At 46.9% G+C, this 21311-nt stretch overlaps 2 protein-coding genes across 11 annotated transcripts; both read left to right on the forward strand.

Moving 5' to 3' along the window:
- Positions 1 to 8365: 8365 nt before the first annotated feature.
- LOC136539751 (uncharacterized) lies at positions 8366 to 13220 on the forward strand. Of its 10 annotated transcripts, XR_010779768.1 has the most exons (7): positions 8424 to 8861; positions 9352 to 9479; positions 10161 to 10229; positions 10721 to 10768; positions 12163 to 12377; positions 12610 to 12682; positions 12883 to 13220. XR_010779768.1 is itself a non-coding variant. In XM_066531730.1 (6 exons), the coding sequence occupies exons 1-6, from the start codon at positions 8658 to 8660 to the stop codon at positions 13018 to 13020; spliced, it is 747 nt and encodes a 248-aa protein (XP_066387827.1). In that variant the 5' UTR covers positions 8422 to 8657; the 3' UTR covers positions 13021 to 13220. The 10 variants fall into 10 exon arrangements, 2 of the variants coding, with proteins under 2 accessions (XP_066387827.1, XP_066387833.1); XR_010779774.1 differs by having other exon boundaries at positions 8366 to 8861; positions 9352 to 9463; positions 10721 to 12377; XR_010779766.1 differs by having other exon boundaries at positions 8368 to 8861; positions 10721 to 12377.
- A 3131-nt stretch (positions 13221 to 16351) lies between these two features.
- Positions 16352 to 18877, forward strand: LOC136539786 (probable plastid-lipid-associated protein 3, chloroplastic). Its single transcript, XM_066531769.1, has 3 exons — positions 16352 to 17057; positions 17848 to 18043; positions 18402 to 18877. Exons 1-3 carry the CDS (start codon positions 16444 to 16446, stop codon positions 18717 to 18719), a joined length of 1128 nt encoding a protein of 375 aa, XP_066387866.1. The 5' UTR covers positions 16352 to 16443; the 3' UTR covers positions 18720 to 18877.
- The last annotated feature ends 2434 nt before the right edge of the window (positions 18878 to 21311 follow it).

Consider the following 21311-nt stretch of genomic DNA (forward strand, 5'->3'; position numbering starts at 1 on the left):
ACTCATGAAGTGCATCCCTACCAACCAAGGGAAATAGCTCCTCCTCGAGGTCCATGCTAGAATCTATGAACATCATATGGCCCCAAGGTCGCTGGTCAGAAAAGCCCTTTGCCTAAGGTTTTTACTGGCCCACCTGAAAGCTCTAGTTTGGTTTTGGTGAATTGATGAAACCCTAAGTGCTAACCTAGTTTATCAAGTGATTATGAGATAGGTAGCACATTCCAAGTGATGAACTAAATGAAGATCATAACATGATGTTGATGATGCCATGATGTTGATCAAGTGCTTGGACTTGGAAAGAAGAAAGAGAAAAACAAAAAGCTCAAGGCAAATGTATAAACCATAGGAGCTATTTTGTTTTTGGTGATCAAGACACTTAGAGAGTGTGATCACATTTAGGTTTGATAGCCGTACTATTAAGAGGGGTGGAACTCATATTAGAATGTGGTAATCAAAGTGCCACTAGATGCTCTAACTCATTGCATATGCATTTAGGATCTAGTGGAATGCTAACACCCTTGAAAATGTTTGTGAAAATATACTAACACATGTGCACAAGGTGATACACTTGGTGGTTGGCACATTTGAGTAAGGGTGAAGAAGTTAGAGGTGAAAAGGAGTTAGTCTTGCTGGTCACTGAGTGATAGGACACTGGTCTCAGAGGGACCGGCGCGTCTGGTCAAATGTGGCAGCAAAGATGCTGACGTCGGTCAAATGACCGGACTGCTAGGTCTTGGACTGACCGGATGCTGAGGTCCAGGGTCCGATGCCAGTTGTCGGACAGCACAAGAAAAGTCACTGTGTGACCGGACGCTGGCAGGGTCCGGTCAAGCATGACCGGATGCGTCCGGTCGAAGAAAATCATTTTTTGGAACCTTACTAGAAACTAGCGTCCGGTCACTTTGTGCGCTGCGTCCGGTCAACAGATGACCGTTGAAATATGACGAATAATATTTGAAGCAGGGGACACGTGACATGAATCACATGACCGGACACTGAGGGCCAGCGTCCAGGTCGATCGGACTGGAGCGTCCGGTCACCTCGTGTTGTGCCCAGTGAAGGGGTACAATGTCTCTATTTCATGGGGGCTTCTATTTAAGCCCCATGGCCAGTTGAAGCTCATACCTTTGGCCATTTTCATTGACATAGCAACCTTGTGAGCTTAGCCAAAGCCCTCCCACTCATCTCCATCATTGATTCATCATCTTTGTGAGATTGGGAGTGAATCCAAGTGCATTGCTTGAGTGATTGCATCTAGAGGCACTTGGTGTTCATTTTTTCGCTATGGAATTTCGCTTGTTACTCTTGGTGGTTGCCGCCACCTAGATGGCTTGGAGCAACAAGGATCGTTGAGCGGAGGTTGGTGATTGTCTTCGGCTCCAATCGTGGTGATTGTGAGGGGTTCTTGACCTTTCCCCTGGCTGGAGAGCCAAAAGGTACTCTAGTGGATTGCTCGTGGCTTGTGTGATCCTCATCTTGTGTTGGTTGTGCGGACACCCTATTGAGGGTTTGGCAGTGTGAAGCCAATTAGCAGCATGAACCTCCAAGTGAGTGAATCGCCACAACAAGGACTAGCTTGCCGGCAAGCAAGTGAACCTCGGTAAAAATCATTGTGTTCATCATTGATTCCTGAGGCAATTGGTCTTCATTGTTATTTATCCTTGTGATTGATTGGTTCCTTCATCTACATGGCGGTATAATCTTCTTGATCACTCTCTTTACATTACCGCATACTAGTTGACAAGCTCTTTAATATAGCTAGTTGTGAGAGCTTGCTTGGTTGGTTGGTGTGACTCTTTAGTTAGCCTTTGAGAGCACACTAACATAGAATAGTATCATAGCCATTATGTGAATAGATACTATCTAAACTAGAATTATGGTAGGTGGCTTGCTTTTTGAGTAGGCTAGCGCAACACTTGCTTGGCCTCATAATTAGTCTAACCATTTTGTTAAGTGTTGTTGTAGAAATTTTATTAGGCTATTCACACCCCCCATCCTCTAGCCATTAGGACCTTTCACCACCACACTACTGAGATGTAGAGGAGGTCAGTCAACAGGTGCGAGGGATGCTAGTTCTACACTCGGTAAACTGATTTGCCGACACAGGAGCTCCAAACCATCCCCATCACCTGGCTGTTCGCGGTCTAGGGCCTCAACATGGTAGGACCCCTCAAAAGGGCCTAGGCAGGCTTCACTCACCTACTCGTGGTGGTCGACAAGTTCACCAAGTGGATAGAGGCCAAGCCCATCACCAACATCCATTCAGAGGTGGCAATCAAGTTCTTCCTCGACATCATCTACCGGTTAGGTGTTCCTAACTGTATCATCACTGACCACAAAACTAACTTCACTAGGAAGAAGTTCCTAGACTTCAGTGATGGATACGGACATCAGGATCGACTGGGCCTCGATCGGACATCCACGTACTAATGTCTAGTTCGAGCATGCCAATGGCATAGTCCTCCAAGGACTTAAGCCATGCATCTTCGACTGACTCAACAAGTACGCAGGGCGATGGGTTGTAGAGGTCCTAGCGATCCTTCGGAGCTTGAGAATGACCCCAAACCGATCCACATGGTTCACACCCTTCTTCTAGGCCTATAGAGTGAAGCAGTACTACCCTCTGACATCGACCACAATGCACCCCAAGAGTGAATGCTTTCGACCACGACCGAGCCATAGAGGCTCAGCAGGACACAGTCGACCTACTCAAGGAGGCCCATGAGACTGACCATCATCCACTCTGCTCGCTACCAGCAGACTCTCCAGTAGGTACCACTGAGAGGAAAATCAGAGGAAGGATCCTCTAGGTCGAAGACCTCGTGCTTTGAAGGACCCTAATCGACTAAGGAGAAGCACAAACTCTCTCCAAAATGGGAAGGACCCTATACGGTGATCGAAGTGATCTGACCGGGTGCCTACCGACTGAAGGATGACAACAGCGATGTTCTCACCAACACTTGGAATATCGAACAGTTATGTCGTTTCTTCCCCTAAAATTCGGTCTTTACCGTTTTCTTTCATTCAACGTTTGGCTCCTGCAAAGTACCCTGGCCCAAACACTGTTGGCTCGGGTCACTCGGGGGCTCCATGAGGGTGCGATCCACCTCTCTTTTTTACTATCTTTTGATAAATATTTTTCTACCCGAACAAAAGGGTAGTTCCGTTCCATTAATTACCTTACGTAACTTTGCTTCAACATTCCAATCGATCGCACCCCGCCTCTACCTACGATTATGAGCAGCTGAGCCACTTGGTCCACGCCCGGGCTCTTAAGGTTGTAGCGTACGGGACGAATGGGCAGGTGCAAAAAAGAAAGAATAAAAAGCAGAGCTATGCTAGGGTAAAAACAAGAAACAGGATGGGATAAGCTTCCCCGAATGAAGTAATTCATCACAAAATGAAAATTGATGTATTCGTCAATACAACTGTTCACACAGGGGCTCCCTCACAAATTTACACTATTACATCTACTGGCTACTTCTACTGTGGCCACCCAGGTGGCATCGGCTGATGACACGAACCGACAAAGATAAAGGTTGCTCGTCCTCCGACTGGGGTGACACTCGGCTCGGATGGAGCATTCTGACCTAGCCTCCACTCCATCTACAGGCTAGGTGATGTCTTCTTGACGCATGCCTTCAGCCACGCTCACACGGTGAGCCTCCATCACCCACTACACTGGAGACTTGCTTGGCCACCAAACTATGCATATGGCAGCAAGCTTCCCCCGAGCGCATAGATGGCATCCGCACTCCAGTCATCGGCGTACCCTCTACAGATGGTGGCAAAGTCTAGGTCTAGGTGTCTTTTGTAGGTAGGCACCAAGTACCGCAATAAGTTCATAAGTTCATGGGCATCATCCAAGAGCATTTACTGCCACCAGACATAACCACCACCGTAAGGGCCCCGCTCGGTTCCGCTCCCTCGACTTCAGCGAGCGCAACTGGGTACCTCAAGGGTGTCACACCCATAGATGCTTAGCAGGAGAGCATGGAGCACCAAACTTTCCCATATAGATAGGGTAGCTCCTGGATAGGGACGCTGCCTACCGAAGTATGGCCGCCATGGCTAGAGGATGTCTCTAACATCTCATCAAACTTTATGAACTGGCCAACCTGAGCAGCTATAGGCGTGAAGCCCCCCATCGGTGTGGTCCTGGGTGGGTCCCCCTTCGACAAAGCTCACCCGAAGAAGAGCCATCTGGAAGAAGTCCACGTGTGGCTCCATCCCAAGGAAGGCCTCATAGACGGTGACGAAGCCGACAATATGCAGCATCCTAGTCGGGTTGAGATGTTGTAGCTCTAGGCCCCACTCATTGAGGAGCCTGTGCTGGAACCAGTGCATGGGGTATCCTAGCCCTACGCTCAAGGAAGGCGAGGAAGGAGATGACCTCATCGGCTCGAGGATGTAGAAAATCCTCCCCTACAGGAGCCCTCCTAGTGTGTCCACCTCCTTCGGCAGCAAGCACCCCCTTATTAGGCAAAGGCGACCAGCACTGACTCGCTCACAATGGATGACCTCTAGCTCGACATTGCACTCTAGATTCGTGAATGGATCTATGAGTTTCTCCTCTCCCTCGCTCTCCCCTTTTTCTCATAGGAACCTGCCGCACACAAATGCTCTTGGCAAAGAAAGAAGGAGGAAAGGCAGCAGTTGGGGAATAGGTGAAGGAATAGAACGAAAGCCCTCTCCCTTACCCTATTTAAAGAGGAGGCGCAACAGTTGAGGAAAGGTGAGGGATTGGGGCAAGAAACCCTCTCCCTTCCCCCATTCAATGCAGATGGGATATGACGGGACACGCCCTGACCGATGGGACGCATCCTGCCTGACTGAGACTGATGCCTGGTCAGATGGGACATGGCCTAGGGTATGGCCCACCACTACCGCATGCCAGGGCACGAGAAACAAGGCGCAACTATGCAGCAGGCAGCCCGAGACCAATGGGCTTCCTGAGTCGATCGGACTGGCTCAGGAGAACGCCGAGAGATAGGTAAGGAGCAGAGGGATACCCCATGTGGGCCATGCCGACTCTATCACTGAACGACGAGCGTGGATCTCGGTCGGACATATCTGATATGAGCTCCTCAAACCCCATCACTCGAGTTATCAAGGTAACATTACCAAACCCCACTATTTCTTTATATGATCATTCATTCATCTATTGTCATTCATACATTCATACACGCATTCACACATTCATCCATGCACGCATTCATTCATCACATATATCTAAAGCATCACATATCCTAGTTAAATGCATCACAACTGCTCCGTATTGCGTCACGGAGCTGGCAGTTGCCTCATTCAACATGAGCAACGACCTGACCGGGGTTCAAAGGCTGCACACTGAAGGGCTCGAGGCCGCCCTGCATCAAACAGAGCTAGGAGAGAAAACACAAACGAGCCTCGAGTGTCCCTTGCCTAGTCTGCTCTGAAGCAAAAAGGGTCATCTCAACCTTCTCGTTTGATCCTAACCTCTAGCCATGCCCACAGAATCTCTATCAAGGAGAGGCCAGCGGGCCACCTACGTCAGTCTCTGGAATGACTCGGGCATCTGTTGGGATGCGGGTTAAGGAGTAGTGGAATGCCACATGAGGGCTATGCTGACCCTATCACAAACGATGGACCCAGATTTCACTCGAATGTGCCTGTTAGCAAGCTCATCGAGCACATCACTCGAGCCATCGAGGCAAGCGACATTAGCTCAGTCCTCCGATTGCAAAAAACCATGGACGGGGTAATGCATGAAACACAACAAACCCCTTCTGAGCCCCAACGGGGCTCAGGGGCTTGGGATGCCCAACACCTCGGCATGACCTTAGGCTATGCCTGGATCTGTGACTCCGACTCATCTGATCCCTCGACACGCCCAATGTCTAGATCCATGACTCTGACTCGCCCGATCCCTCGGCATGCCCGACACCTGGATTCGTGACTCTGACTTGCTCGGTCCCTCGGCTATGCCCGACACCTGGGTCTGTGAGTCTGTCTTGCCCGATCCCTCGGCTGTCCCTTGGCTTCGCCTGACTCCTGGGTCCGTGAGTCCATCTCACCCGATCCCTTGGCTGTCCCTTGGTTGTGCTCAACGCATGGGTCCGTGACTCCATCTCACCCGATCCCTTGGCTGTCCCTTGGCACACCCGACGCCTTGGTTGGCGACTCTAGGTCCATGACTCCGTCTCACATGATCCCTCGGCTGTCCCTGGGCACGCCCAATGCCTTGGTTGGTGACTTCGACTCGCTCAATCCCTGGATCCACGACTTCGACTCACCGAACCCTCAGCGCGCCCGACGCCTTGGTTGATGACTCTGTCTCACCCAGTCCCTCAGCCGCGACCAAACGCCTAGGACCACACTTTCTTGAAACGATGGGCTAGAAACTAGAAAAAGAGGCTACGCCCACCAGGGTGCACACACTCGCGCCCGCTAACAAAACCCCTCGGGTGATTCTACCCGAATCGCCCGGGGGCTACATTCACGGGTGCGCTCATGCGCACCCGCTGTTGAAATAAAAAAAATTCCCCTGCTAGCAACATAAAAATCCCCCAAACGATTCTACCAAAATCATCCGGGGGCTCGGGGGCTCTTGTCGGGTTCATAAACCCGGGGTCCCTCATGGACCTACTTCCCAGCAAAAGCTCGGCCCAGCAGACGACGTTGCGAACGATGCGCAACTCTTGGGCTGGCCCAAATACCTATTGACAGTCCAGAAGGGCAATCCAATCTCCAACTAGAAGGCATGGGCAAGGAGGAACAACGCCTGCTTCTGACTCTGACCTGCCTCTCCGACCAGAAGGCTTGGCCAAGGAGGAACGATGCTCGCCTCCGACTCCTGCCCGCCTCTCCGACCGACGCTCGCTTCTGACTCTGGCCCGCCTCTCCGACTAGGAGGCCTAGCCAAAGAGGAACGGCGCTCGCTTCCGACTCTGACCCACGTCTCCGACTGGAGATGCACCAAACCTCTACTTTACAGCTCTTCTCTGACTGGCGCTGTCGGAGCCGACTAGGACCAACCGATCGGGGACGCCCGCTAGGTGAGGACCCAGGAAACAAGTGGAACAAGTAAGGTAGGGCGCTCAAGTCAAAATTGCAATACCAAGGATCGTACACTGTACACCTGCAGCACAGTACCGACAGGGCATGTCAGAAGGGTGCCCTGCCACCTTCCAGGCATGTCAGAGTCCCAGCAGTGTTGTGGGCGTCGACATTTGCCCTACAGGGTTGTGGGCGCCCTTAACTCCCATACCAGGCAAACATGGTAAAACCCTCCACATGCCTTTGGGCACCAACAGTATGGTAGGCGCCGACATCTGCCATACCAGAAGAAGACGATGAAACCTCCCATATGCATCTGACATTAACAGTGTTGTGGGCGCCTACAATCATCATTGTACCCAACGACATGGGTAACAAGACTTAGTAGCATACGTAAACTCTCCCTCTCTCACTTGTAAGGCCGCCCCCTTCATCTATAAAAGGGGATACGCTCTCTCCCAATACGGGGACTGAATGATTCAATTCACAGACGACTCAACCACCAGTGGATCGCACAACCTACGATTCAAATGATTTCAACAGAGCACACACTCAAATACTTAGCGCACGTAGGAGCGCCCGTCTCTCTCGGCCCTTCAGTCCAGAGTCCGATCAGACCTCTTGCACCCCCTATCTTTCTCCCACTCGTTTATAACCCCACAACAAACTTTGAGCACCTGGGCTTAGGAATAAAGTCACCGACCGACTCAAACTGAACGTAGGGCACGTTGCCTGAACCAGTATAAACCCTGTGCCATTGAGTGTTATGCCACATCCGATCACAACGTACGACAAAACTACAAATATTTACGTGTTGGCCACTTTCTACACCGACACAACCAATGCACGAGATCACACCAAATCTTCTCTTCTATTCTCTGCTTCACTACGCACCACCAACCGAGATCACCGCTGATATCGACTAGCATTTCTGCATTTGCATGCCTAGCTCTTTATTCGTTTTTTCCTTTTCGTTTCAAAAAAAGTAGTACTAGGCTACTGGCTAATAGGATAGTGCCAAGATGTAACAGTACTCCCTCCGTAAAAAAAACGTAATTCTAGCTTTGAACCTGAACACCTGTCGTGTTCAGGTTTAAAGCTAGAATTATGTTTTTCTTTTATGGAGGGAGTAGGTTTGACTAGCAATATCTACACATTTTAAATTAGGTTGTCATATATTATGGAAGTATTTGTCAAATAACTTTATCATTAGTAATGTCCATCTTGTGTTGTCAATTATAAAATTGTTTAGATATTAACGATCAAAACTTAAAACACTTATCACCAAGATAGATATTGTTATATGAAAGCGTAAAGACAAGACGCGCGCACACGGTGGCCACGTTAGTAAAAAAATTTACATCATTGGATGAAAATCGGACGCTGGCCAGTTGCCTCTCTGCATATGTACGGTGATTCAGGCTGTTTGTCGACCTCTCATTGGTTCGGTGAAAAATATCTCCTTGCCCTCTCTTCCCACTTCCCACTCGGCTCTCCCCACTCCAGCTCTCCTCTCTCCTCTCTCTCTCTCTCCCGATGCGGCGGTACAGCCGCGCACTAGCGCGGGCGCGGGGTGGGGCGCCCACCGTGCTGCGCCGCGGGTGCCGGCGACCCGGGCGATGGGTGCGAGCGCGGCGCTGGGCGCGGGTGCGAGCGAGCAGCCCGGACGACGCCGCCACCGCCCCGGCTGGCCACGGTATGCCGGGAAGCGCGCGGGCGGGCACGGGCGCGGGACCCGCGCGGCCTGGCCGTGGCTGGCCGCCCGGCCACCGCGGGCGTGGGCCCCGTCAGCCAGCCGCCGCACAGTCGCTGCGCAGGTTAAGGTGCTCTCTCTCTCTCTCTCTCTGTCTCTTGCTCCCCCTAGGCTTGCCTACTCAGTCTTCCTTGCTGGCGGAGGCCCACGCTGGCGGATCTGGCGGATCCGGTGCCTCCATAGCCGGATCCTTCCCTCCTCCCATTAGATCTGCGCAGTGCGCCAGGCAGGAAGCCGCCGGAGGCTGAGGACGGTGGTGGCATGGTGGAGGACTGGGGACCGGTGACGGCGCTGGCCACTACCTCCTGCGCATCTGCTCCTCGTGCTGACCCTGTGGTCACTCCAGATGACTGGTGCATGCATCGGCTTTGTTCTTCTCCTACTCTCCTCCCCATACCATCTGTACCTGTTGCTTCCCCCATGTGCCACTCCGTGCCTCCCCGAGACGTGTTCTTGGCGTAGCTTTTTTACTGTAGCGCGGTCGCCGAAAGGTGAGGTGTGTGCTGTGCGTCGATTCTTATACATTGACTAACTGCAAGTGTGTGGATGCTTTGTTGTAGGTCAGCACAGTCATCAACATGCTTTGGTGGTGACCTCGTTTATAATGTGTGAGGGGGTGGCAGGACTGGACTGACAGAGTTGGAAGTATGTGGAGCAGGTAGCTGGAACAAGGTATATAGTTTAGCAGGTGGGATTCCCCGATTCTTACTACTTTATAGTTACTATATTTATCTGCCAGAAAGCTGTAGAAGGAAGGGTGTTTGCAGCTTTAGTCTAGTGAGGTAGCAGTAAGAGTTCCCAATAAGCTTTAGTATGCTTATTACAACTATAGGAACCAAAGATTAAAGCTTATAGGAATCAGATTTGAAGTCATATGATGGCAAAATAGCTAAAAATTTCAGCTATTCCTATATCTTTGAGTTTGATTCATGGAATTGCGGTATGTGTTACCCTGTGGCTTTGTGAACCAAAGATTAAAGCTTATAGGAATCAGATTTGAAGTCATATGATGGCAAAATAGCTAAAAATTTCAGCTATTCCTATATCTTTGAGTCCCTGTGGCTTTGTGGAGATTGATTCAACTGTGTTTTGGCCTCCTGTCCTAATGGTAACATTATATTTTTCCTAAAAAAACGATGACCTCACCAATTTAAGGTTGCACATTGTTAGCTTTGGTGTTTGCTGCTTGGTTGTCAGCTCCCATAGACATGCAGGCCACTTATCTTTCGCTCTATTTAGATTAGATAGTGATCCCAAAGCTTAGTTAAATATTTAGACTTGCTAGGAGTGTGGTGTAGGATGTTAATACCACATTTTTAGTAAATTCTCACTACCATGTAGTCTGAACACATATCTTGTGTTTTTACAGGTTGCAAGGAAGAGCGAATTCTCTCATCTAAGAAGGACTTATTCACTGAAGTATACCATCTTCGAAAGGGTAAGCTCTCACTGATGGACATGTACCTTTTCTCACAGGCTTGTTCCAAAAACTTGGGAAGATAACAGTGTTTTCAAGACGTCCGATTAATCGCGATTAATCACGACTAATCGTCCTGGACGGTTGGAGCTACTCGACCAGGGCCTCCGACTCGGCCAGACCGTCTAGGAAATTGGACGTCCGATTAGTCGTCGTCCAGTCGCGATTAATCGTCCGTCCAGGCTGTGTGGGCGTCCAGCCAGAGAGTGGGCTGCATCTCAAAGTTGGGCCTATCTAGTTGTCTTATATTTTGGCCCAAGCCCATTAGGGTTTCTCTTCTTTCCTACCCCTCACTCCCTCAGCCTCTCACTCACTCAGAAGCCACTATGCACTATGCAGTTCTGGACTGGTTTAAATTATGTGCTTTACTGTGTTAATTTGCTTTGTTGATCACTTCATTGCCTTTCACCTAATTGCCTTTGTTAATGTGCTTTATTTTTCTATAATTTCAGTTTGGCAGCAGCAGCCAACAAGACAAGAAAGGGCTCTGCAGCAGCCAGGTAAGTGGCCAGCTGACCTATCTATCTAGAGCAGTAGAGCCTAGAACATGTAGTATACTAGTGTGTGTGTATATATATATGGTATATATTTTATACTGTATATATAACTATATAATATATATATATATGGTATATATCAGTCCCCATATGTAGGGGACGACCGGGACGACCAGGGGACTCGTCCAGGGTCGATTAATCGTCCTGGACGACGATTAATCGTCCTGGACGTCCTAGACGGTCCTCAGGCGTCCAGGCTCGACCAGCCGTCCTGAAAACATTGGAAGATAATGCTAATATCATGTACCGCTATGTTTGTCTTATGTAGAAAACTAAAACTTTTATTTTGAAGGATCTCAGTCTATTATGTAAAAGCAGTGCACCACAAATCATAGGTCTGGTACCCTGCATGATTTCTATTTCTACAAAGGCACTTACTAATGTCAGATTACTCTACATAGGCACTTACTAATGTCAAATTACTATAAGTATGGTATGTTCATGGTTTATTGATGCCTTAAGCATGTTCTTTTTGTTACTGCATTGCTAGATTGAAGCTTCCCTTATTTGTATGACTTTATCAGCTCCTTATTTTGTTAGCTTCTCTGGTGCTCTCATCTGTCAAATTATTAGCAGTGCTATGTCAAATGTTTTCATAGCAGATGTGCAAGTACCAATCAAGAATCAATTCAGCATTAGATTTCCTATACTTCAAGTTCGAGATTTTGTTGTTCTATAATTCGGGGTCACATGTACATCATGGCCAGCTTAATTATAAATTGACATTATAGGTCTGACGGTTGGTTACCGCTGTTGTTTCCAATTTTTTTCTCTTGCTTGTTGCCTGCATAGGCTTCAACATTTTATATTTGTATCATTCCATTGTTTGGTTGCAGCAAGGATTAATAAGGATAGGTAGGAATTTTTTTATGATATATTGTCAGGTTAATACTTACAGTTATATCAAACAGTGCAGTTCTTATTATAGTTGATGGCTTGCTGCCAAATAAAAAGCATTAGTTTATATTGTTGTCTTGTCAAGAATGGACAATGATAGCTTTACTATTCATTTGTTGCTTTGAGTTTATTTACATATGTAGGGTTCGATCGCAATTAGGATGTCCGACAGTGCTATTTTACTGATTATGGGTGTTATCTCTGCACAAATAGCTGGTTCTTGGTTTCCACTTTAGTGGCTCCCCTGCAACCTATAGTTTGTGGTTTACTGGATCATGCTAATGCAATGATAGATGTTTCATCTCGTGGGAACAAATTGTATACCATAACTAATGGGTCAATTCCCTAACTGCTAATTGTATGTTCTGGTGCCTAAGTTTCTGGATCAGATCAGGTCCAAGGATCTCACTGTTTCCCGGGCTTGCTGCATTTTTTCACAGGGTGGGGGGCCGGGTTGGGGGGAAGACTGCTGCAGCCATGAAGGCCTCATTGTTGTCAAAGGCTTTGGCATCCGTCGAAGACCACTGTCGCTCAGCGTGTCTAAGCGGTTGGTGGAGTTTGCCAGCAGGCCCATGATCCTGCATCAGGATACCACGATTGCTCCATCTGTGGGACAAACGGAGAGCAGTTTGCATGGCCAGTTTCCAGATCGAAGGTAGGACGTTCGTGTGGATTATAGAACAGTTTTATATCTTTTGTTTTCACATGAGAGTAAACATTCTGTACTAAATGAAGTAGGTAGGAATGATAAGATCTAGAATGGTTAATTACATTGGTTTTTGTATGGATGTAGGATATGCAACCAAGTTCAGCAGTCTCATCAGGATTTGGCTATTTTTATGCCAATCATTTTAATCCTGAGCTTATGAATAATGGCTTAATTGCAGAGTTGCAGACCATGACAAAAATATACTCCTTTCACATGGGTGCAGGCAAGGAAGCCACAAACACATAAGTAAGGTAAATGTCATTGACTTACTTCTTTCAACTTCTAATTCCTATGACTTTAGGGAAAAACATTAATACTCTGGGTTGATGGTCTTGTTGGCATGAAGAAGAAAAAATAAGGTTTAGAACATTGCTCATGTAGTGTCAAGATCTGAAATAGTTTATTACATTGGCTTCTTTGTTTTTGCTAAGAAATGTGATATATTGGCCAGGGTTGGGCACAGAACAGTTGTGCCCATCTAAACATATCAAATTGCCTAGGGAAAAAAGGGACTTCGCCCCATATTTGCACGGCTCCAGCATCATGTGTCTTGGCCGATTTCACAAAAGACCTCTTGTGGAACAAATGAATCTTTTAGTAGTATATGTATATAAAAAAGTTAGCTGCCATGTTCAGCGATTGGCGCTGCTACGTGAGACCGTTCTATGTAAAATATATGTACTGCTTATAGACATCTAATGTGCCAGTGTAGGCCTGCCTCGTGTAAGATTAGGTGCTATTTGAACACTCTTTGTGTCTCGTGTAATATATATGTGCTGTTTTGACACATGTTGGCAGCTGTCTTACAATGCATTGCTGGACTACCTGTTAACTGAAAGGTGGAGGAAAATGCATATCGTGTTTACTATCTGTCAGTGCTGCTCCATTGTCCTTATACAAGCACGGTCAGTGACTCGCGCGCATGGGCGCGCGCAAATCACTAGTATTGTTATATTCGTGTTGAAGGAAGTAGCAAGTAGATAGAGTTCACTTATCACCAACGCTTGGAGGCATATATTTCAGCATGGAAGGTAACCATTTTTAGTGTGCATAACCGAAGAAGGGTTTATTAGCATGGAACAAAAATTTGATTAATTTGCATGTTACGACTTCTATACAAATTATTTGCAGATTATTTGTTATACGATATCCGAGTGTGTTTCCTTTTCCCATTACCTGATTTCTTTTCTTTCATTCTCTCTATTGAAAGAGGATGGGACGGAGTAGAGAGATGATGGAGGAAAAAGTCACAACGTGATAGTAGATGGATTGGGGAAAAGATAGCACTATAAGAACAAAAAACTCATAATCGTCAGATTTCGATGGCTCAAAGTTTGGTGCAAATTAAGACGGAGCTAAATGCCTGGATGTCCTATATATATATAGACAGTTCCATCATTTATTATTTTCTCATTAAACACCAAAGGGTGGAATCCAAAAACTTTATATATGGGTCTAAAAAGGTGACCCAAGAGATTGGGTGGTCGCAATAAGGTTGGAGTATATGCGTGTGTAAATAGGTTCAACCACATTTGACTAACTCCAAGAGCAAGACCAGTAATAGAGCCAATTGTTTGGTTATAAGTCATTAAATCAAGTTATATAAGAGCCAAACTATATAATAATTGTCTTTTATTTATCTACAAATATATTTTTATTATTACTTTTACCCATGTCAGATCGCATATTTTCTTTCCTAATCCTCCTCACATTCACTTGTCTGAACCCACAACTACATAGTCTTCTGTGCCCAGCTTGTTGCTTGCATGAGAGCTAAGCTCTCGTCTCTTTTCTCTCCTCCAGATCAGCACTTGCTTCACTGTAAAACCATTATTGTACTTGCACTTACAAAGAATCACCATCATATCTACCACCATGGAAGAAATATGAACTGCTAACCCATATAGACCCCACTCTATCGAGTTCTCTACTTCTCTCTTTATCTCATTCCTGAATTAAGAAACCATGTCTCTTCTTGTTGATTCGGAACTAATCATTTATTTTCAGCCCCGCCATTGACTTTATGTAACCTTTCCGATCAACACGAAGGCCCTGTTCGCTTGGAGGAAATTGGAGGAATCTGGAGGAATTTGTGAGAGGAATCATCCGTGAACAGTAAAATTCAGCCGGGAACGGTACTTCCTCTGTACCAGCCGAACGCAGCCGAACAAGAATAAGGTGGTGTTGTGTGGTGCCAAATGTCAGATGAAAACCCTTAGTCCAATCCGTCGCTGGGTCAAGCAACAATAGTGCACGAGTCGATTCCCTCCTCAAAGGAGTGGTCTCAACACCATATATTTTGTTAGGAGTCATGGAGTATCAGGGGTGACCATTGATTTGGTTTCTTCTGGGTTAGACAATATAATGGCTCATATTTAGTGTCTGCTAGTCAACGAACATGGAGGTTGATATGTTGTCTCAAGTCATGGATACTTAAGTACACACTCATTTCCTCTTATTAATTAATAATATAGGTGATGTGGGTGGAGATTGAATGCTGGGATTGTCGTACGTGGAAGTTGCGGGTGGAGCGGGATCAATGTATATGTAGGTGGTGAGAGTGGATGGAAAGGAGCTAGGAACCAATGACATGGAACCTAATGTAAACAATAATGTGGTACATAACAGCGAAAAATTTAAAATAAAATTAAGTGAAAATAATGTGGATAGCTTGTATTTAAAGGTTGGAAAATGAAAGATGATATGGATAGTTAGTGGGAGATGATGTATGCCTTGTAGTTGTAGTTGAGATAGAACTTGAAGGGAGAATTGGTGTGGTTCTCTGGAAAATTTCACCTTTTTTTACCCGTCCATCACGACTGGCAAATTAATCGACCGTCAAGGATTAGTTTAAGAAAAAAGCGGGCAATATTAGAAAGACCAGAGATGGATTGGGTGGGCTGTGGGCATTGAATGCCGGGTGTTCGGCCGGTAGATAAGTGTACTGTAGCTCGGATGATTTTGGATGATTAAATAGTATTATGTGAGAGAGAAAACAATCCGAGACCGTACCAGCTAAACACGCTGCGTGTCAAGTAGGACGACTCGTTGCTACCCATGGATCTCTCGAGCAGTGAGGCCTCGTTTAGTTCTAAAGCTTTGGAGTGTCACATATGTTAATGATAAATTAATTAGGCTTAATCAATTCATCTCGTAAATTACTGACGGAATCTATAATTTATTTTTTTATTAGTATCCGAACCTCCTATGTCATGGCGCCGTTCGGCTTACCATATATTCGGCTTCTTTTTCAGTCAGAATAGTGTTTTTCTCTCACAACAATTCAACTAGAACAGTATTTTTTTAAGGCAGTTTCAGCTAAAATTCTGCCGGTCGAACCAGGCCAATATCGATACCAAAAACTTTACCTCCGGAATTTAAATTTAAACAAGGTCTGATATGAATGACCGGAATGTTGACGCACAGTGAGGCCTAACTAGCACTAGCAGGCTAGTCCAACCCGCAAAGCCAGCGTGCCAAACAGACTTACAGACCCGTCGTAGTAGGCGTAGCCTAGCCTGCCTGGCCTGGTGACGCCGGTACGTGGGAGTGGGACTGTGGGAGCGACGACGCCTTCTTTAACTCCAACCGAAGGCATGTGATTTTTGGTCATGGACTGCCTTCCATATTGTGTGGTCCGGCTGCGACGTGGCTTGCCTAGTGCGATCACTAGTCTCCGCACTGTTTGTCATGATTGTCATCTAACCCGGGCGCAGCAAATGGGCCGTAGTTTCATTATCCCCTGAGGATCCATGGGCCACTCTATAGCCCATGTGGACTCGGTCATCCTGGCCCAGGACCGCATATGATTTCTAAGACGAGGCCCATCCAGACGATGAAGAAGACACGTGGCGCAGCCTCGCCCTCCCTTGAGCTGGCGTGTGGCGTCTCTTCTTCGCTTGTTGCGGGTCAGGCCTGAGCTGCCTCCCTTGCTGCGAAATCGGCCGCTCTTCCCCCATTTCCCAAGTCGTCCCAGCTGAAATCCGCCGCCAGCGCCAGGCAAGCGAGCGAAATGGCTCCCCCCTTCGCCGCGGCGTCCCACGCGTCCCTCCTCCCCCTCGCCCCCCTCGATCGCCCCGCCGCCGGCCGCCTAGCCCGTGGCACCCTCAGGCCCCACACCTCGGGCCTCCGGCTGCGCCGGCCCCCGGGGGCAACCGGGCGCGGCCGAGGGGGCATCCCCGACGAGTGGGGCGAGCGCTCGCCGCCGGGCGCCCGCGAGCCTCCCACGCAGCCCGACCCGCCCATCGACGCCGACGAGTGGGGCGGCGACGACGACTCACTCCCTGTCGTCGCCGACGAGTGGGGCGAACCCGGGGCGCCCGAGCCCGAGCCGCCCTCCGCCGCGGACCCGCCTAGCCCCGCCGCAGACGACGAGTGGGAGGAGGAGCCGGGGCCGCCGGAGCCGGCCCCGGCTCCGGCGGAGGAGGAGGAGGACGAGCAGGCGGTGAAGAGGGAGGAGCTCAAGCGCTGCCTGGTGGACACGGTGTACGGCTCCGACCTCGGCTTCCGGGCGTCCACGGAGGTCAGAGGGGAGGTCGTCGAGCTAGTCACCCAGCTCGAGGCGGCCAACCCCACTACCGCGCCCGTCGAGGCGCCGGATCTCCTCGACGGCAACTGGATCCTCATGTGAGTTCTTGCTATGCCCAAACATGTGTTTTGTCTTTTCCTAGTAAGTTGGTCGATCGATCGATGATTCAGGGCTGATGAGCTGTGTTGCTACTTGCTACTGCTGATAAGTGATAATCATCCGTGTGGCCATACCATTCAAATCATTGAGAGATGGGCTGAAATCTGTAATGATTGGGTACGGTACGATCCATTTGCTCCGAACATTCCTCCGTACTCAGAACTGAACAGCTTCTTTAGCCATGCAACTTGTGCAACCTCTGGCAATCAAAGAGAAAGAGGTGTGGCTATAGGCCCCATAACAGAAAATGACGGTTTCTATAGGATGCAAGAAACCTTTACTCATGGGTCCACGAGATTTTGTTTAGGGCTTACCTATTTATTGGTTTGGTTGAGAGGCTTGTAACCCATCAGATGTACCATTGCTATGCCATGTAATCTTAAATGAAGTAGGTCTAATATCCTCTCGTTCAAGGATACATTTAATAATGAAATAATGGATAGATGATCGTGCCTACATATGTGTGTGCGCGCACACAGCATGTTCTGCTTCTCATCATTGAGTTTGCTGGTGCTTTATTTCCATACCTTCTTGATACAATTATCTAAAGGACAAATGGTTGCCTTATCGTGTTTTCTTGATATAATTTTCTCAAGGACAAATGGTTGCCTTATCATGTTTTCTTGATACAATTATCTCAAGGACAAATGGTTGCCTTATCATGTTTTCTTGATACAATTATCTCAAGGACAAATGGATGGCTTATCATGTTTGGTCATTGACTTGCAGATATACGGCATATTCCGAGCTTCTGCCTATTCTAGCTGCTGGGGCAACACCGTTGGTCAAAGTAAAGCAGATATCCCAAGAAATGGACTCCAAAAGCATGACGATAGTCAATGCTTCGACCCTTACAACTCCATTTGCTTCATTTTCATTCAGCGCAACCGCCTCTTTCGAGGTTCAAAGTCCATCAAGAATAGAGGTATGAATTGATCGGCATGCTAACCTGTTTGGATGCATTATTCATTTTCTGGGATAACCCAAAGAAACAGTTTATTGGTTGTTTGAAAATTAGGACTGCCATGCTATATTACTAAGTTATTTCAGTCATTTACCCACTTAGCTAACCTGTGTCTTCGTACTGGTTGGAAATGTGGAGTTCGTTTCTACAATTTTGTTTTGCTCACTGCCAAATTTGATGCACCACACTTCTCAAATGACACTTCAGTGTACAGACACCAGATGCTAACATTTCTTGTGATAATTTTTCAGCTATTTAAGTTGTTGTGTGATAATGTGTAGATGATCAAACTTACATGCTGGTGATTAACTGAATGCAGGTCCAATTTAAGGAGGGGAACTTTCAGCCTCCGGTAATATCATCATCCGTAGATCTACCTCAACAAGTTGATATATTTGGGCAGAAGATCAGCCTGGGGCCAGTCCAGCAGGCGTTGAATCCATTGCAGCAAGCATTTGCTAGCATTGCAGGGTCCATTTCTGGGCAGCCACCCCTCAAGGTACCCATCTCCGGCAACAACAGAGCTCGATCCTGGCTCTTGACTACCTACCTGGACAAAGACTTCAGGATCTCGAGAGGTGATGGAGGCTTGTTTATTCTTGCGAAAGAGGGGAGCCCTTTGCTAGATCAATTGTAAATCTGGTGCTCTTTTTTTTTTAATCTTTATAGTATTTGGCAAATTTGTCTACCAAGGAATTGTGAAGCTTGGTCAAGTTCAGCCTGGAGCCAGTCCAGCAGATGCTGTTGTATTTCAGCAAGCTGCTGGGTACTTTTTCGAAACGAAACCTTCTCTTTTGCCTGGGAGTTTTGGAGTTCGTCATCGTTAGGATAGGGGCACGATCACTGTATAGCGAAGGAAGATGGCACACTACTGTTTTGAGAAAAAATAATCTGCATGAGCAAAACTATGATCCAAGCGTTCAAACGCATGGCTAGCAGTAAAACGTTTGTTAGTCTAAATATTAGCAAGCCTGCTTCACCCAAGATCAATCAAGCCGCATTGTTCAACTTGAGAACATAAATTATCAATACAGGGAAAGGTTGGCCTAAATAGGTTTTGAACAACAAAGCCGGTAACTTCCTGCCAGATAACTGGTGTTGGGTCCCCGACACATGCATATCAGATTGAATCTAACGTGTGCTGCTAACAATGCATCGTTTTCAGCTTATGTTGTTCATTATTTATAGACCGATTACATCAAAGACTAAGCTAAAGTTGCTCCTAAACTTGAGCTGCCAAGTCTTTAGGAAGCAGAGTTAGCTGCTCAAGTTTAGGAGACTTACTGGGACTGCAACCAGAACATTCAGCCGATACGTTCATACCAGTAGCAACAACTAAGATGCTTCAACAGTACAACTGAGATGATGCTTTTGAGTTGATAGTTCATAAAGGAGACTTACTTCTGAAGGAAATTTAGACGGCATAGACAGGTAAATTAGACAGAAAAAAAAACACTTAAAAAAGAACTATCAAGTCTTGTGGAGTCGGAGGTCGTGATTAGTACACGTTCACTTTTTCTTCACATGACTAAACGTCTAAACCCCTTAAAAGATACATGATTGCTAGATGTAACTACAGAACTATCCCTATCAGAAAACCATCCGAATCATTGCCTGGTGTCGTAATTGTACGATGACACCTCCAATGCATTACTGCTCCTTGCTCAGAAAATTGCAGAGAACAATGTCCTTGGCTTTTACTCATGCCTATCGGGTTTCTTGATACAAACAGATAACATCCTTCAACGTCATTATCAAGCCTGATGTTTGCTGGAAAGGTTTCGAGGGTACTCAAAGTTAGACGAGCTTCACCAAAATATATGGTACAATGGCAGTGTACAGATATCTATTCGGTTAACAATGGATATGCATAATGATGAAAGCACACTACTGCCACCTTTAATATACTTATGATCAAAGTGGTTAAAGACTTGTCATGATCATTCTTCAGACATGACCAACCTTGATGACACTATTCAGACATGGGGAAATTACAAAAGAGTTAGCTACATGGTCATAACTCATTGATGCTTAACTAGAAATCACAAGGAACACCAACAGTAGCGAAGTACAAAAATCTCAACACCACATACAAGAAATCTAAGGGCGTACCCAGGGCAAAGAGCTCTCGCTCTGTGCGGGGTCTGGGGAAGAGTATTAGTGGCAAGCCTTACCCCTCGCCTGTGCAATGCGAGGAGACCGCGACTCGAACCCGGGACCTTCCGGTCACAGGCGGTAAGACTCTACCGCTTGCACCAGGCCCGCCCTTCACATACAAGAAATCTCAACAACATAAAATGTATCACAACAATTAGCTTTGGATGTTATTTGTTTCTCCTGTTTATGTACATATTCTTCCATTTCGATCATCTGATTTTCGGAGTGAGAATTTCTGAAAAAGTTTACCATTCTCCGTAGCAGATGATATTATGTTCAATGACACGAGCTGCTAGCATGACAAAAAAAACTGCAGCAAGGTTACAGATAGACAGGATCAGGAACGTGAAAAAGAAATTAGAATTCTTAAGTAATGAAATGTGGAAGTGAAAACCTGTCAGTATAGTTGGAAAGCTGTGGACTCTACCTGATTTTCAAGTCACACAAGATCACACATCCTGCATCCTTCTGAACACCTCATGAACAGATGAGGGATCTACATCACACCTGACACCCTCACCTCCATACTGTACAAAGAGGTATTCTCTCGAAGACATTGGAGGGGGCAAAAGATCTGATACCAGCGCTAGATCTTGGTTGGGCAGTAAAGGTTCCCTTTGGTTTAGTGAATAGTACACATCCGCCAGGAGAAGCCAGACAAGGTCAGCATCCATACAGGCAAGGCCTGCCAATGCCCTTATAGCAGCTTCTTGCAAACCTGTCAAACTACTGTAGGCAATGCCTACCACAAGGCCACATACCTTCTTTAGTACACTTTCTAGTGCAACAGCACTTCTCTTGTTCGAAGATATTGCAGCAATCATGTCCAGGACTGCAATCTGAATCTTTTGGCTAGAGATCTCAGCCATAGGTTCCTCTGAGGTAAGCGAGGTATCCCTATATGGTAAAATGATTGCTTTTTCATCCATCTTTGACATTCGTCGGAATGGAGATAAAGCCAGCAACCTCCAAACAATAGATCCATCCTTATGAAACCGGCGTACATAAAAATCGCCGCCAGATATGCCAATTGCTCTACTCAACAATTCGGTGCACTTCCTAACAACCGGCT

This window comes from Miscanthus floridulus, chromosome 1, assembly GCF_019320115.1.
Source record: "Miscanthus floridulus cultivar M001 chromosome 1, ASM1932011v1, whole genome shotgun sequence".
NCBI lineage: Eukaryota > Viridiplantae > Streptophyta > Magnoliopsida > Poales > Poaceae > Miscanthus > Miscanthus floridulus.

Excerpts from the sequence above, each read along its gene's own strand:
- LOC136539751 (XM_066531730.1), top strand. The coding sequence starts at position 8,658 with ATGGGTGCGAGCGCGGCGCTGGGCGCGGGTGCGAGCGAGCAGCCCGGA. Across the intron at positions 8,862-10,160 it reads CAGTCGCTGCGCAGGTTAAG|GTTGCAAGGAAGAGCGAATT; the intron begins GTGCTCTCTCTC and ends GTGTTTTTACAG. Across the intron at positions 10,230-10,720 it reads AGTATACCATCTTCGAAAGG|TTTGGCAGCAGCAGCCAACA; the intron begins GTAAGCTCTCAC and ends CTATAATTTCAG.
- LOC136539786 (XM_066531769.1), top strand. The coding sequence starts at position 16,444 with ATGGCTCCCCCCTTCGCCGCGGCGTCCCACGCGTCCCTCCTCCCCCTC. Across the intron at positions 17,058-17,847 it reads GACGGCAACTGGATCCTCAT|ATATACGGCATATTCCGAGC; the intron begins GTGAGTTCTTGC and ends ATTGACTTGCAG. Across the intron at positions 18,044-18,401 it reads AAAGTCCATCAAGAATAGAG|GTCCAATTTAAGGAGGGGAA; the intron begins GTATGAATTGAT and ends AACTGAATGCAG.